The sequence below is a fragment of the Fundulus heteroclitus genome, chromosome 18, assembly GCF_011125445.2.
Source record: "Fundulus heteroclitus isolate FHET01 chromosome 18, MU-UCD_Fhet_4.1, whole genome shotgun sequence".
NCBI classification, from domain to species: Eukaryota; Metazoa; Chordata; class Actinopteri; order Cyprinodontiformes; family Fundulidae; genus Fundulus; species Fundulus heteroclitus.
The window spans coordinates 13,969,655-13,984,646 of NC_046378.1; the positions used below are offsets into that span (position 1 = coordinate 13,969,655).

The 14,992-nt window shown below is 44.3% G+C and overlaps 2 protein-coding genes across 12 annotated transcripts in view; one reads left to right on the top strand and one right to left on the bottom strand.

Moving 5' to 3' along the window:
* Nucleotides 1–11,040, bottom strand: part of trip12 (thyroid hormone receptor interactor 12) — a 38,815-nt gene extending 27,775 nt beyond the window's left edge. For 3 of the 11 annotated variants that reach the window (XM_021314770.2, XM_012859326.3, XM_021314766.2), the window contains exons 1-4: nt 10,926–11,033; nt 7,873–8,019; nt 7,401–7,526; nt 6,434–7,221 (exon numbers count right to left, since the gene is read on the bottom strand). In XM_021314770.2, coding sequence (XP_021170445.2) covers nt 6,434–7,221; nt 7,401–7,526; nt 7,873–7,970 — 1,012 coding nt within the window. In that variant the 5' untranslated portion in view covers nt 7,971–8,019; nt 10,926–11,033. Of the gene's footprint in view, nt 1–6,433; nt 7,222–7,400; nt 7,527–7,872; nt 8,020–9,449; nt 9,711–9,881; nt 9,905–10,447; nt 10,572–10,925 lie in introns of those variants that run through there. The other 8 variants (XM_021314772.2, XM_021314771.2, XM_021314769.2 and 5 more) reach the window with 7 other exon arrangements.
* A 286-nt stretch (nt 11,041–11,326) lies between these two features.
* fbxo36a (F-box protein 36a) lies at nt 11,327–14,668 on the top strand. The gene is made up of 4 exons (XM_012859306.3): nt 11,327–11,569; nt 11,715–11,823; nt 14,207–14,379; nt 14,507–14,668. Exons 1-4 carry the CDS (start codon nt 11,474–11,476, stop codon nt 14,651–14,653), a joined length of 525 nt encoding a protein of 174 aa, XP_012714760.2. The 5' UTR covers nt 11,327–11,473; the 3' UTR covers nt 14,654–14,668.
* Nucleotides 14,669–14,992: the final 324 nt, after the last annotated feature.

Below are 14,992 nucleotides of genomic sequence, written 5' to 3' on the forward strand. Positions count from 1 at the left end.
CTGCCGTTCGTTCAAACACGATATATTCTGGGCAGTGAATCCTATGCGACCTTGCCCAAACACCGCCATGACAATAACAGAGCTGGCGCTGCCGTCAAGGCACCAGTCGTTGGTCCCAGGACCCCGCTGGTGGTTTTAGTTTCGGTTGAAAGGCAGACGTGTAAAAACAGGAGTAAAGTAAAGCAAAGCTGCTCTGGCCTTGTCTCTCCTGATCCAGGTATCCGCATCATAATACTAGTCCCAGGATAGAGAACGGGAGGGCAACATCTGCGGTATTCTGGGCCTGCTGTGTTAATCCTGCAGCCACTCCTGGCCTTCAAAGGTCCTGCACTGCAAAAAGGGAACTAAAAGTAAGTAAACGTTTCTAGAAATTAGTCTATTTTTCATTGATTTGAGCAGTTAAATAAGACTATTTGCCAATGGGATTAGTAGTTCTACCCCTAAAATAAGATAATTAGATATACTGCACTTGAAAGATTATTGAGATTAATTGTTCGTAGGTGCAAAAATCTTATTCCATTGGCAAATAATCTTATTTACCAGCTCAAATCAAGAAAAAACTACTTCATTTTAGTTCTCTTTTTGTAGTGTGATCTATAAAACTTCAGCTTTGACTATTTTAAACAATGTTCTGTCACCACTACGGTTTACCTGATACGGAACCTTAATCTGCGAAACTGTGGCGTGTTGGTGGTTATACATTGGTTTAAATTCATTTTTATCTATGCTCGTTGATGTCATTCCTCTATTCTGATACCAAGTAATTAATCACTGAGATCATTTGGTGGGCAGCGATTCACACGATATGCGACAACTACAGGTCGGTTCTTTTAGAGACACTTCTAGACTCGCTGCACAGGCTTGAGCAACTAATGACAGAAGATGGAGCTTGAAAGGCAGCTGCAGCACAGAGATAATGGTCCAGTGTCCGAAATTAACTTCCTGATTCACCTGGCCAAGTTGGCCGGTAGACGTAAGAATCAGCCCAGCACATTTTTTACTGGCCAAAATATTAATTCTGACTCCTGCTAAATATATCCAGACAACCCTGCTACTAACATAGCTCACCACCGTCAGGGTGTGAATGGGTGAATGACTGTCTAGTTAATGCACTATACAGGTACAAGATATTTACTGTAGTTCCCGCGTCACATGTGCAAGTGTTTGTGTACATGCGCGCTTGTTGTCATACAAGCTGAAAGCAGAGCAACCACCCAAACGATGACTGAAAGACAAGTTATATGGTGCAAACATTTACTCGCCATGTGGCAGCTAGTGCTCAAATTTACTGGCATTTGGCATCTGGCGAGTGTTAATTTTAGACCCTGCAGTACTGCCACAGAGCGGCCAGAAATCCTCTGACGTCATTACCAACCCGTACTGCCGTTCAGATCAACGGCACACAGTGAGTTGCTGGATTTGGTCTTGGATTTTATCAGGCCAACTCAAAGTTACGCAGGACTTTCATGTGCACGGCTAAATTATGCACAGACAAAAAAAGATTGAGAGTAGAATGGTGTGCATTTGTATTCAAGTCCCTTTTGTTCTGATACCCCTAAATAAATATCCAGGGTAATTAAATGTCTTTTAAAAGTCATTTAACTAGTAATTATAGTCCATTAGGGTGTAATTTCAGATCAATACATGCAAAGCTGTTAGTCAAACAGACCATCAGGTGAAAATTACCTGCTAGTAGAGCTAACAGGTCTCGATATTTTGAAGCTGAATGCTGATATACAATATTTATGTCAATATGTTTTTGTTTTCATAAAGTAATTATAATAAAAAAAAAAGTATATCTGAATCAATTCTCGGATTCAGGAAGAGCAGTGTGGTTTTCGTCCTGGCCGTGGAAGACTGGACCAGCTCTACACCCTCAGCAGGATTCTTGAGGGGGCATGGGAGTTTGCTCAACCAGTCTACATGTGTTTTGTGGATCTGGAGAAGGCATTCGACCGTGTCCCCCGGGGGATCCTGTGGGGGGTACTCCGGGAGTATGGAGTACCGGACCCTTTAATAAGGGCTGTCAGGTCTCTGTACGACCGGTGTCAGAGTCTGGTCCGCATTGCCGGCAGTAAGTCGGACTCGTTTCCGGTGAGAGTTGGACTCCGCCAAGGTTGCCCTTTGTCACCGATTCTGTTCATAACTTTTATGGACAGAATTTCTAGGCGCAGCCAAGGTGTTGAGGGGATCCGCTTTGGTGGCCTTAGGATTGCGTCTCTGCTATTCGCGGATGACGTGGTCCTATTGGCTTCATCAGGGCGTGATCTACAGCTCTCACTGGAGCGGTTCGCAGCCTGAGTGCGAAGCGGCCGGGATAAAAATCAGTGCCTCCAAATCCGAGACCATGGTCTTGAACCGGAAAAGGGTAGAGTGCCTCATCCGGGTTGGGGAGGATGTGCTGCCCCTAGTGGAGGAGTTCAAGTATCTTGGGGTCTTGTTCACGAATGAGGGGAAGATGGAGCGGGAGATCGACAGGCGGATTGGTGCAGCGTCTGCTGTGAAGCGGGCACTGTACCGATCCGTTGTGGTGAAGAGAGAGCTGAGCCAAAAGGCGAAGCTCTCGATTTACCGGTCGATCTACGTTCCTACCCTCATCTATGGTCACGAGCTTTGGGTCGTGACCGAAAGAACGAGATCCCGGATACAAGCGGCTGAAATGAGTTTTCTCCGTAGTGTGTCTGGGCTCTCCCTTAGAGATAGGGTGAGGAGCTCAGTCATCCAGGGAGGACTCAGAGTAGAGCCGCTGCTCCTCCACGTCGAGAGGAGCCAGTTGAGGTGGCTCGGGCATCTGGTCAGGATGCCTCCTGGACGCCTCCCTGGAGAGGTGTTCCGGGCACGTCCCACCAGGAGGAGGCCCAGGGGAAGACCCAGGACAGGCTGGAGGGACTATGTCTCCCGGCTGGCCTGGGAACGCCTTGGGATTCCTCCTGAGGAGCTGGCCCAAGTGGCTGGGGAGAGGGACGTCTGGGCCTCCCTACTGAAGCTGCTACCCCCACGACCCGACCCCGGATAAGAGGAAGAAGACGGACGGATGGACATATCTGAATCAAAGCTTTATACCAAATGTTTCACAGGCACATTTTTAAATAAATGTGAGAAACGGATGAAAAAAAAAAAAAAAAAAAAAAAAAAACTACTGGAATTAGGGCTGGACCAGAAATCAATTTTAGCGATTAATTCGAATTTGCAACTTCTGACGATTCAATTTTTGGAAAAATTCGAGCTTTATTTTTTGTCAATAGAGTCTCCTAGGCTTCCATGATATTTTGCATTATTTCAGTCCCTAAAGGGGAAATTGTTTTGGTAATAGTATGCAATGTTGAATAAATGTTTAGGAAAATATGTCAAAAAAACTTTTTATCCTAAGACAAGGCATTTTAAATTTATTAATTAACTTTTTTTTTTAAAGTTGGTGTGAAGTTACACAGGTGAAGTCTCTTCTTATATGTGTAATACAAGTAGCAGCAAACATTTTGTTATAGTGTCATTATTTACTATGGCGGGGCCTGCCATCTTGTTTTCTCAGCAGGTTTTAAAGCTGGCAATAAATTCCACTTTGAATTCAGGTCAACACCCAGATGAGATTATTGAAATATCTCATCTGGGTAATTCGCTAATTCAACAATACGTATTGATCGATTGATATAATGATGATAGGGATAAAGGGTCAATAAAAAGTTCAATAGAAGAACAGTTTTCCTTCCTAAGCACTCTAACCTATCATGTAGGTTAATACTACAGTCATTACACCCTCCCAACCAATCACAAACGCAGACCCAGGAACGCTGCTTCACCAAGCTCCGCCCCCTTTAGAGTTCAGAGAGCAGGTGTTCATTTTTTCTCTTAAAAACTTGCAGTTTTGGTAAGAAGTTAGTTGAATAAAGGTTTGAGTTTGTATTATTTATCTACAAACAGCTCACTAAGCAACAGCATAAAAAGTCCAGGGCTGCACTTAAAATATATGTATTGAATTTGTCGATAATTATCGATATCGATCAATATGATTTCTATTTTATCGATATGCTTTTCTTCTATATGGTCCGACCCTAGCCCTGTCTGGAATACATAAACAGTATAATTCTAACAAAACCAGGGTTTCCCTCAGCATATTATAAGCCTGGCCCCTGAACCCAAGTCCTTTCAGCTTCTCCAGGTGGCCAGCCCCCTGTTCTAACTACTAGACCACCTCCTCCCATGAAGCCCCACCTTTAGTTCAGGGCTGATCCAGAAACCTGCCTTGGCCCTGGTTTTGCAGTCGGTGATGACCACCGTTACGGCAGGAAGCCGCGTTGTGCTCTCCCGTATAGCCGCCAGGCTCAGGGAGAGATGCGCAGCAGCTGGGCGGGTCACGTGACCCAGTCTCACAGAGACGGCGTCAATAACGGGCGCTCCTGTGCAGCTCTGTCCCCGCGAACGTGGCCATAACGCCGTCTACGCCGACAGCTTGGCGGGAACACAAAGATTCATTGTTGCGCATTTGCAGAGCAGGTTTTTATTAGCCCAGCTCCAGGATTTTGACCAGGTCTCAGAAATCACAGGGCTCTAGTTAAACGGACAATGAAACAAAAGTGATTCATGGCCCTGGCAGGTTTAGATTTGACCTAATGTTTCCATTTTGCCAACAGGTTTGTTCTGACTAAGATGAACGATTTGAAGACGCCCAGTCAGTCCCGGCCTGAATCGGATATGGAACCTGGCGGTGGGTATAAATTATCTGACAAGCAACTTGTGATAAAATCTAGACACTTGTATTCTTAATCCCAAAGTTAAGATACTGACGTTCCATCATTGCATTAGTTGTTCAGAGAGCCATGCCTCATTTCCTATAAGGAACCCAATTCTGGGCTAAACACTAAATATGGAACTAGCCCTTAATGAAGGTTCAGCTCCCAAACGAGCCGAAACTCTACAAATATTGTGAAACCACTCTTAGGCAACCGCTTAATGCGTTTTCCTTCTTCTCTGTCAAGGTATTGCTGTGTTTCTCACAGACAGGCAGAGAGATACAACTTAGAAAAGGATTTTCTCTCTTTTTGGTGCCTCAGCGATGCATTCGGGTGCAGTCGGTGCACAACTCGATGTGCAGCACGCCGCGCTCTGCGCTATACTCGGGTTCTGGTTCAGGACACTTCATCAGCTTAGTGCAGAAAACGAAACATCACTGCAGAAGATAAATAAATCTAAAACGTAATTTTTTTTGGGCATGGAAGTTTAGGTCTTAAACGCTCAGATTGTGTAAGGCTGCGCCTAGAGTGGCGCATCTCTGGGTAACTTGTGAATCCCCTCTGCTTAATGCACCTTTTGGGGGGGGAAATGTGTCAAAGCATCAGACTACGATCAATCTATTCTCTTACAACATGAAAAACATCTGCTGTTTGGACTCATAAGGTCATATACAGATACTTTGGACGCAAATGTTAATGAGGTCTAAATTAGAAGCTCATTAGGCACCTAGATCTCGCCTACTCCTGACATGGCACCAAGTTAGCGCTATAGGCTCATATTTCTACAGGTTCTCTTTTAAAAGACAACGTCATAATAAACAAAACTTTTATTTTAGAGATTAAATTAGATATTGTACAATTAGCTTATTCAACGGATTCAATTTTCCATCTTATTCCCATACTTAAAGTAAAACTTATCTATAAACTTGCAGCCTTCTAGCCTAGAGAATAACCCCGAAACTCTCTGTTTAAATAATCTACAGCACAATAATTATTGAATATATTTGGAAAACTTCTGAACGATTTACTGAGGTAAGGAGATATTAATAAAAATGAGGGGTTTTTTTTACATTTTTTTTAATAGTTTCTCCTTTGACAGTTTTATTTTTCTGCTTCCTGGCTTCCGTCGCGTCGCGGTTGACGCCGACTGCAGCCGTTTCACGCAAACGTCTCCGCAGGCTGAAAAACCCGGACCTAAGTCCACCACTTAGCGTTCGCCCGCTCGGATCGTCTAAACACATCTGGTCCGACTCGCTTCATAATGCAAGCCGGCGAAACACACAGCCTGTGTTTGCTGCGCGGAAATGGAATACGGCAGCTGAGACAAGCGTTTGGGTTTCTTTATTTTATTTTTTTTTTGCTGTCCAAACTTACAATAACGACTTGCCAACTGGTTTCATACATTAAGATGAACGCGAGTCGAGTAGGTTTGTGAAACTTCAGATGTGTCACACTGGGAAAAACCTCCATGTTTGGCTACAGTTGGGTCCATCTGTATGTTTTTGCTTTGTGGCGTGGGCGTGCCTTAACACGTTTAAGATCAAGAGTTGTTAGTAATTCACTTTATTCTTGTGATTTAGAGTAAAGGTTTGTAACTGAGTGACGGTGTTTTGAACAGCTCAGCAAACCAAAAAGTAACATGTAGCTCTCTACACACACACACACACACACACACACACACGTAGATACATGACGATCCAACTCACTTGCTAGTTTAGCTTGTAATCCAGACGGCCCCGGTTTGGACGTCTCGGTTTTGGAAGTTCCTGGTAAGGAGAGTTTGGGTTTTGGCAGGTTGACTTTGGGGTTGAAGCGTGTCGCCCACTCGAATTTCGACGAGCTGGCGCTTTTGGCCTGCTCCTTGTCGCGCGTGCTGCGACGCGGTGAGGGACTGGACGCTGATCTGGAGCGGCGAGCCTTTGTCTGATCTTTTCCTTGCTTTAGACGGGCGCCCTGCGTGGCGGCGCTGTTGGTGCCGGTGGTGGAGGAAGAGGAGGAGGAGGAGGCAGAGGAGGACGAGTCTGTCACGTTGCTACACCCAGCTTTGGCTGAGGCGGCCGATTTAGACGCCAGCTTGGTTGGTTTTGCAGTTCTGCCTTCGGTGCAATTGGGTAGGGACCCAGTGGTGCTACTTAGACCGGGGAAAGAGTCTGACTTTTTCCGTTTCGGGACTGGGGAGGCCGCGCTGGCCGCACTCTTCTTGCTCTGACCTCGACCTGCCGGCGCGGGAGCCTCTGAAGCGGCCTGCCTCTTCTTGGACTTGGCCGGGCCTTTCTTGGTCTCTGAGGTATTGCTTTTGGGCGGTGGGGCCGATTTGGGTTTCTTGGCCGGGGTGGGTCCAAGGACGCTAATTTGGTCGGGAGCTTCACTACGCTTGAGCCCTCGGGTGCCCTCGCTCTTTGCCTGGTGGCCTGGCCGTTCCTGTTCGGATGTCCCCGCAGCCTCTAGGTCGTCTTGCAACACAAACGAAGCCACGGATAAGGTAAGGCCGCTTCTGTGAGGGGGCAAAAAGAGAAAGCGTTATCGTCTCGGGGAAGTCGTTAACTCAGACAGAAACTGGGCTTATTCCAGAACAGGAATACTAATCTGTAGAATATACATTGAAGAGAAAAGAAGATGTCCAACCCTAGATAGACACACATACACTACGCACCAAGTAGAAAATAGGGGTACCTTCTTGAGCTGTGCCCTCTGGACTGGCCAGTGGCTGAGCTGGCAGTGGCTTTGGGAGCCTTAGAATTAGGTCTTCTACTTTCAGGTGGGGAATTAGGTTTATGTTTTACCTGCTCTGACTGCAACCTGTAAGGTTGGACATTAAAAGAGCAAGGAACAGTGTGGGTTTCTGGAAAAAGGCCACATAAAAGAGTTGATCAATCCCTAAAATGTCTTAATAAAAGACACAAATGCCAATTGTTTTAGTCACCGACGCCTCTGGAGTAACAAAAAAAAAAAAAACACTAAGCTAAAACAAGAGTTAATCACATCGGACTAGGAAAACGTAGCGACACGGCTCTTTTGATAAAAAAAAAAAAAAAAAACAACATGCATAACTACATGAATCTTGCCAATTGGTTCAATCAAGAAAAGCAAATGGGGTTATTTTATGGTTTGACAAAGTTCACAGTAAGCGTGCAAACAGACTCACCTTCCAGCTACTGTGTGGTCTTGTGGCTGGGCCGCAGCAGTGTTCCTCTGTGAACGGCGCAGTGACCCCCCTGGATTGGAATTAGGCCGGTTGGACATTGGCACCTCTCTCCTGAAGGGACATACCCTTTCTAGACACTACCATTCACTAAAATTAAAAAAAAATAAAAAAGGAAGGGAGACAACAGTATCAGTAGAGTCACAATGGAACAGACCGTTTGTGGTATTTGTCTACAGCTTCCTCCTCTGTCATTTCAGATGTCCTCTTTTACAAAAGATACATGTAAACTCAATCAAAAAATAAAAAGAACTCAAGGAAAACTAATCCAATTAGTGATACGGGGAGTTGTGTCAACCAACAGCTCAAAACCACAGGTGATTTAATCAAAAATCTTTGACAAAAGACTACAGATGCTTTCATTGCCTGTGTGTGGTTTACGTTGCTTTGATCCAAAAGTTAATTCAATCAACTGGATTTCTTTAAATAGAAACCCTGTTAAACACGGGCGGTGTTTAACCACAAATCACAGAATTGTTTCATGTCTTGCTCCTGTCTATAAAGCCAAAATGTTACATCTTGCCGCTTTCTAAGGGAATGTTGTTGACAACATATACCAAGCCGGACGGGAAAGGCTTTGGCGTATTTTCGCTACAAAACGCTACCAGGTCATCAGAATAACAGCCCAGTGTTATTCTGAGCACCAATAATCCAGGGCTTTCACACTTCACACATTTAAACACCTAAATGACGTTACAAATAACATAAAAAAAGACATTTTAAAATAGAGATCAAATGTCAAAAGCATTCCATAATAGATAACATTGTTATGCTTTTAACATTCAATCCACCAGAAACAGCCAAGGCAGCTTGTTGCTTTTTATAATTATGACAGGGGATTTTCATCAGAAACTAATTTTTCAGGCAAACCTCAAGCCACACCAGACAGTGAGGCTGAATAGGAACACATCCTGGTGGATTAGACATTTGTAAATAACACTAAATGGTAAGCTAAAAACACGTTTGGCCTCAGAAATCCCACCACAGTAGGTAGGGGGAGTCAATGGCCAACAGAGTGAGTGTTTAAGACGCGATATGAAGGATCCTGGTGACAAAATACGCCACATTCCCCGGGCTCACAGGGCCACGTTAGGCCTGCACTGACAGTGCATCCTCGTCTTTGTTATTGGAGGCTCTATGACAACCGGCCCACTAACCTGACTGGACTCACTCGGCGAACTTGCTCCCATTATCAGTCTCCCCCCTCCCTCCCTTTCACAACACGACGCAAACAGCTGGGCCCGGTTTCGAACCTGCGATTTTTTCACAGGCCCGGATTTCTGACGTAGTCCGCTTAGCATCACCGAGCAACGTTAGCATGTCGAGCCAGTCAACCCCCCCTCCTTCTCCTCCTCACCATCTCGTAGGGTTTTGTTTTTGACAGCAGCCTAATTCGCGCTGTACGTTTAGCCGACGAGAGTTAACATCCCGGACGCGAAAGCCACAATCCGGGGGGGGGGGGTTTCCTCCTCCGACGAGAAAGCGGCTCAGCTTGGAAAAGCCGAAACAGTTCAAGTTACCTCGGCTAATTTAGCACTGGTTGCGTTGAACTGCGTAGTTTGAGCACCGGCGTGTCAGCCCTGTTCAGACGCGTCTCCGATCGGCAGATTTCAACAACTCGTTTCGCAAAAACGAGGGAGCGTGTGCTCTCGGGCAAACTGCGAGGAGAGCTTCCGAGAAAAGGGAAAAAAAAAAAAAAAGGAGAGAGAAAATAAGCAACTCGAGATGAGCTGGGCACCGAAAATGGCAGCGGTCGGACGGCTCGTCATTCGACAGCGGTTCGATGTAATAAAAGCTGCGGGGCTAGCTAGGTTGGTGATCGGGGCTATTATGACACAAGTATGGCTGACAAGTTTTAAGAAAGCACCCCCCCCCCCCCCCCAAAAAAAAAAAAAAAAAAGAGAGACGCAATGGCCCAACAACAAAAAAAAAAAAAATCCGCGTTGGCCCACCTTCCATGATGCTCGGCGGCGCAATCCAACTCAAAATACACGGCTGTCAAGGCCAAGAAATAAATAAAAAAAAAGGCAGACCCAATGACAAATCCTTAGCAACGCGGCCAACCTGCTCGCCGTGTATTAGCGCACTGCTAAGCCAGTATTCACACAATCTTAAGAGCCGAACCGATGTTTTCTTAGCCTATTAAAGGCCAAGCGCTTCCCCCTCCTCACTGCACCAATGTCTGAGGCTGTAGCTAATGCTAACGCCGAGAGACGAAGTTGTCCAACAACGTGTCAACAAAAAAATAAAAAAAAACACACAACGCTGGTTCGGCACAGTTGAGCAAACGGGCCCGAAATAAGACAAACACTTATTATCGCGGCCCAACTGACAAGCGTCGAGGCTAGTTAATTATTAGCAAGCTAATGTTAGTTTAGCCATGCAACATAGCTTCTCCAATGACCGCTCGGCAGTAAGCAGACAAAACGGAGGGGGAAGAAAGAAAAAAAAAAAACACTTTTAAAAAGTGACCGGCTGCTATCCGGAATGCTGGTTCTCCGACTGATGTGATACTAACCTTATCAAAACAGAATTAGCCACCGCAGGGCAGTCACGTAGGTTACGTTAGGCGACGTTAAATCACCGAGAGCGTTGTAGCAGCTAACCTTGGCATGCTAATCAATAAGAGCTTTCCTTGTTGTCACTGGCTAGCGCTTTGCCAGCTCAACAGGATGGGATTGACAAACAAGAGCTTCGGTACGCTTTGCAAACCCGGAGTTTCCGATTAAAGAAACCAAACTCCTACTACCTTGACAAGTCACAAAGCTAGAGAAGGTAGAACGACTTCGCCAGGTTCAAAAAAAAAAAAAAAAAAAGAGAAATGGCCACTGCTACATTTTAGACACAAAAAAAACAGGAAAGCAGGAAGGGGGTTCGGGATCGTTTCTACGACACTGAATCGTAATGCTATTGATACAAATCGATATTGAGTAACTTCGAAAGACTGGCGACTGAGATGTCACTGAAAAAATGTAAACATCACAGTATATTGTTACCTATTTGTTCCAGTGTTGTAGTTGTAACAGACTGTGCACTGCTCCTCTTTTCTCTCTCTCTCTCTACCCCAGCTAGCTTCGTATCAGCTGAGCGGCCTGCAACTGCAATAAACATCCGCGTTATCCATCCGCTGGGGAACTAGATACCGCGGATTCTCGACATCTGCTCACTGCGCGTCGGCGGAGCTCGTTCGCCTACGATCGGCGATTTTCAGCCCCCCAAAAACAAAACCATGCAGCGCCTCTGAGAGGAGAGGGAGTCTGGTTTGCATGTGTTCGGCTGTATTCAGTGGAACACTGGAGATTTCCACAAATATTAAGTATCCATCCGCCGGGTCGTGACCCCCCCCCCCCCCCCATTCCACCTGAATGTGTAAATATAAAACTATTAATATTTCACGCACTTATGATAATTTTATTATTTTATTATTTTTACCCTACACCCAAACATAACATCCCCAAAAACCTGCTCCTCTGCCGTTGAGCACATTTAGCAAGAGTTGCTTTTTTTTGGTTGTCGTTGTCATGGTTACAGTCCTGCGTCCAAAATGGCGTCCTTGATTGGGGAGAAACTGTTTGAAATTAGTGGCCAAGGCCCACCGCCTACTAAAGACTTTTTCCAACTTGTGATTACCAGAACTGAGGTAGAGTGATTTTTAATTTATTTTTTTATTTTTTTATATTTTTTATTCTTACTTTTTTCCACACATTCTTAGCATTGAGATGCCACGGTTCTGTTTCACTTTCCAGTTTTCATACGTTTGCTGATATATGTGTGTTTAACTGAAGGTAACATGGACATCATGGACGATTTCTTTGCGGCGCGAGTCTAAAGGAGCTCCTCCGAAACAGCTGAAGACGACTCATTGTGGGTTTCTGCAGGACAAACCGTTTCAGAGTAAGATGTCGTCGTCCCCCTTCGGTTAAATGATTAAACTTGCCTGAATCACCTCTGCCATACAGAACTCTGTCTGGTATTAGTACTTGCCCTTTAAACAAACATTTCATTTGGCCGAGGATTGTGTTTTCCCTTACAGGGAAATTGCCGTTCATGTTACATTAGGAATTAAGCCAATGAGGAAGGGGAAAAAAAATCCTAAATAGGGTTGAGCCACCTTCAGTTAGTTAGTAATTTACTCTGAGAAGCCTGGAAAATGTTGTTTAGTAAACTAACGCCCACCCGCTAACTCCAGCTTGAAAAATTGCCGTCTTAAATTTAAGGGTTTTATTTCTTTATTTTTTTATCCATGTCACGTAACAGATGACGTCAGAAAATATCGAGCTTTAAGCCACTATAAAACCTGAGGCATCAGCTTGCCGCCAACACGTAACTTATTTGTTCTCACTGTCCTTTTTTTTCGTCGAGTTGATAAAAGTACAGCATATACAACAGTTCATATTTGTATACAGTGCCCCCCCCCCGTATGTTTTGGCACTCCTGGACTTAGTGCGTACAAGTCCTTGAAACTGATTGATCTCCTATTGCAGTAGCAAAAATCTCACAATGGAACACAGAAAAAACAAAAACTGTTTCCCAAGCCGAACCGAGCAAACTTTACTCAGAAGCACCTTAAATAAAACAGCACAACAGACCAAATTGCTGAACATGCATCCTCTACGGGCAAAAACACCAATACAATAAAACACATAAAAGGCGTTACAAACAACTTAAAACCAATGAAATGAGCTCAACCATGCTGTTGGTGTACATTTAGTCAGCAAATGAAAAAAATTACATAAAGACATAATGACAATTGTGCAGTCACTACAATTGTACCATCCCTAACAACTTAAACCTAAAGAATTTTTTAATATACAGTATGTGTTATGTATATTATATATGTGTTTTAACTTGATTAGAGTTAATTTGTAACCCATAACGAAATCTAACCCGGGTCAGCCGCCATCGGAGCACACCCGTTCTTTGTGGGATCGTGCTACTGCAGTGAACGAAGAATTTAATTTAAAGTTTAGTAAATATCTATCTTAAATCCCCCCCCCCCTCCAAAATATGGATAGCGCCATTGTTTTATTAGAAAAGTGTTTGCAAACCAGCTGTTAATAATCAGAATCAGCTTCAATCACCTGGTTGCTTCATACAACAAGGAATTTGACTTCGGCTCCACTTCGCTCTCAATGAAGATATCTTAAGTACAATACACAAAAACAAAATGTGAATAATATTTTGCTTTTTGTTTAAACACAAATGTATACATTTTCAACCAAATAATAAGTATGGTTTTGGGTATTCTGACTGTTAAGTGTTCATCAGGAAATTAACCCGCCACTGTGGCGGCTGCTTTTAGCAAACATTGTGCTGTATCCAAGATGTGTGGGGTCTGAGAAGGGGTTAGTTGCTTTTTTTCCCCTCAGCCTTTGACCCGTGAGAGTCCTGGACAGACGTAATATCGGCCCTGATGATTCTCTCTCCAGACCTAATTGTTCTTTGTAGTTTGGATCTGTCCTTTTTTGTGGATGAGCCAGACCCCTTGGTGATGGACGAACACCGGACAGATTGATTGGTGGCAGTGTAGAAGACGACCAGCAGCTCCTGTGGAAGGCTGTACTTCTCAAGCTGCCAAAGGATGTACAGTCTGTGCTCTACCTTCTACAGTGTCTTTGGGCGAGGACCATCTCTCAGGTCCGGGGGAAAAGCAGCGGTTCCTAGCGATTCAAAGAGGCGCAGTGTTGTTGAGGACGGTGAGGGACGGGAGAAGGGGAGGTTGGGGGGGATGTTCTCCAGATGTCCGCCCTTAATCTCCACGATTTTGAGCAGGTTAAGGCCCAGGTTGTTCGGATCGCACCAGCGGAGCAGCCGATCCACCTCCTGTCTGTATGCAGACTCTGAAAGAACTTTACATATATCGCCACGAAACGCACAGCGTGTCCTGAAACGGAAGAAAGAGACACGACAGGACTTTATATAGGGGATGAACATGATCTGAAAGGCCAGGTCATAATTATAAAAGGGACAAATTCTGCAACTCAATATAGACATTTATGAAAGCATTTCCCTTCAAGTGATAAGTAGTGCATATGAAGCGGGGCATATTGTCCTTTAAAAATATGTTGTTGGTTGAAATGTATTGATTTATGTCTTTCAAACTGTGCTACGTTTTAGATATTTAGTAGATGTTACAAAGCAACGATGTGCCCTGACCGCCATTAACAAAAATGTGGTACACTGTAAAATAGATTGTGTTTGCCATGTGTCTATAACAAGATGTATGTACGTTTTTTAAGAATTTAGCAGGCTTTGCCTTGATGTTTGTCTTCCACAGATGACGTGGGCTCTGTTTTTGGACAGAGGATCCTGGAATACACGCTGTCACTGTGCCGGGGGGATTACGACTATCTGGAACGCTTACCCGATGACATAGCGCTCAGAATCCTCTCCTTCCTGCCGCTGAAAGATACGGCTCTGGTGGCACAGGTTTCCCACCGATTCAGACAGGTGAGAGACTCCCAGAATGTCCAGTTTACAACAGCGGGGGTTACTGGGCTTGTTTTCTTTATGCTTTGCATGAATGCACATTAATTATCAAACACTGTAAAGTTGTGTTTTCCTGTCTCGACCATAGCTCTGCAACTCTGAAACGTTTTGGGAGCAGACTGTGAGGAACCGCTGCGCTGACTTCAACAGTGAAATGGAGGGCTTAGCCAATGCCATGGGATGGAGGAGGACCTATTTTACCTTCTTCCACAAAAGTGGCACCAAAGAGCAGTAAAGATGACAAGCAATACTACTGGTTTTTTGTCGTTTAGCAGCTGTTTTCAATGTTTTCAGTAAGTGAAAAATGTGCAAAAACATTAGAATATTTTTGTGGCCAATATATGACACCACGTGCATTTCAGGCCTGTTTTAAAATTGACAACGTGCAAAATCACAGACAACTCACATTAGGATGTTGCCACACTAAGGTTAAAATATTTTGTTAAATGACACTGAAACAAGATGGCAAAACTTAACGTGAAAAAAAAAAAAAACAATACTTGAAACCTGCTGACGTCAGATCAGAGAGGTTTTGGTTGCATACTTTTTGTTTACATTTAAAAAAAAAACTTTT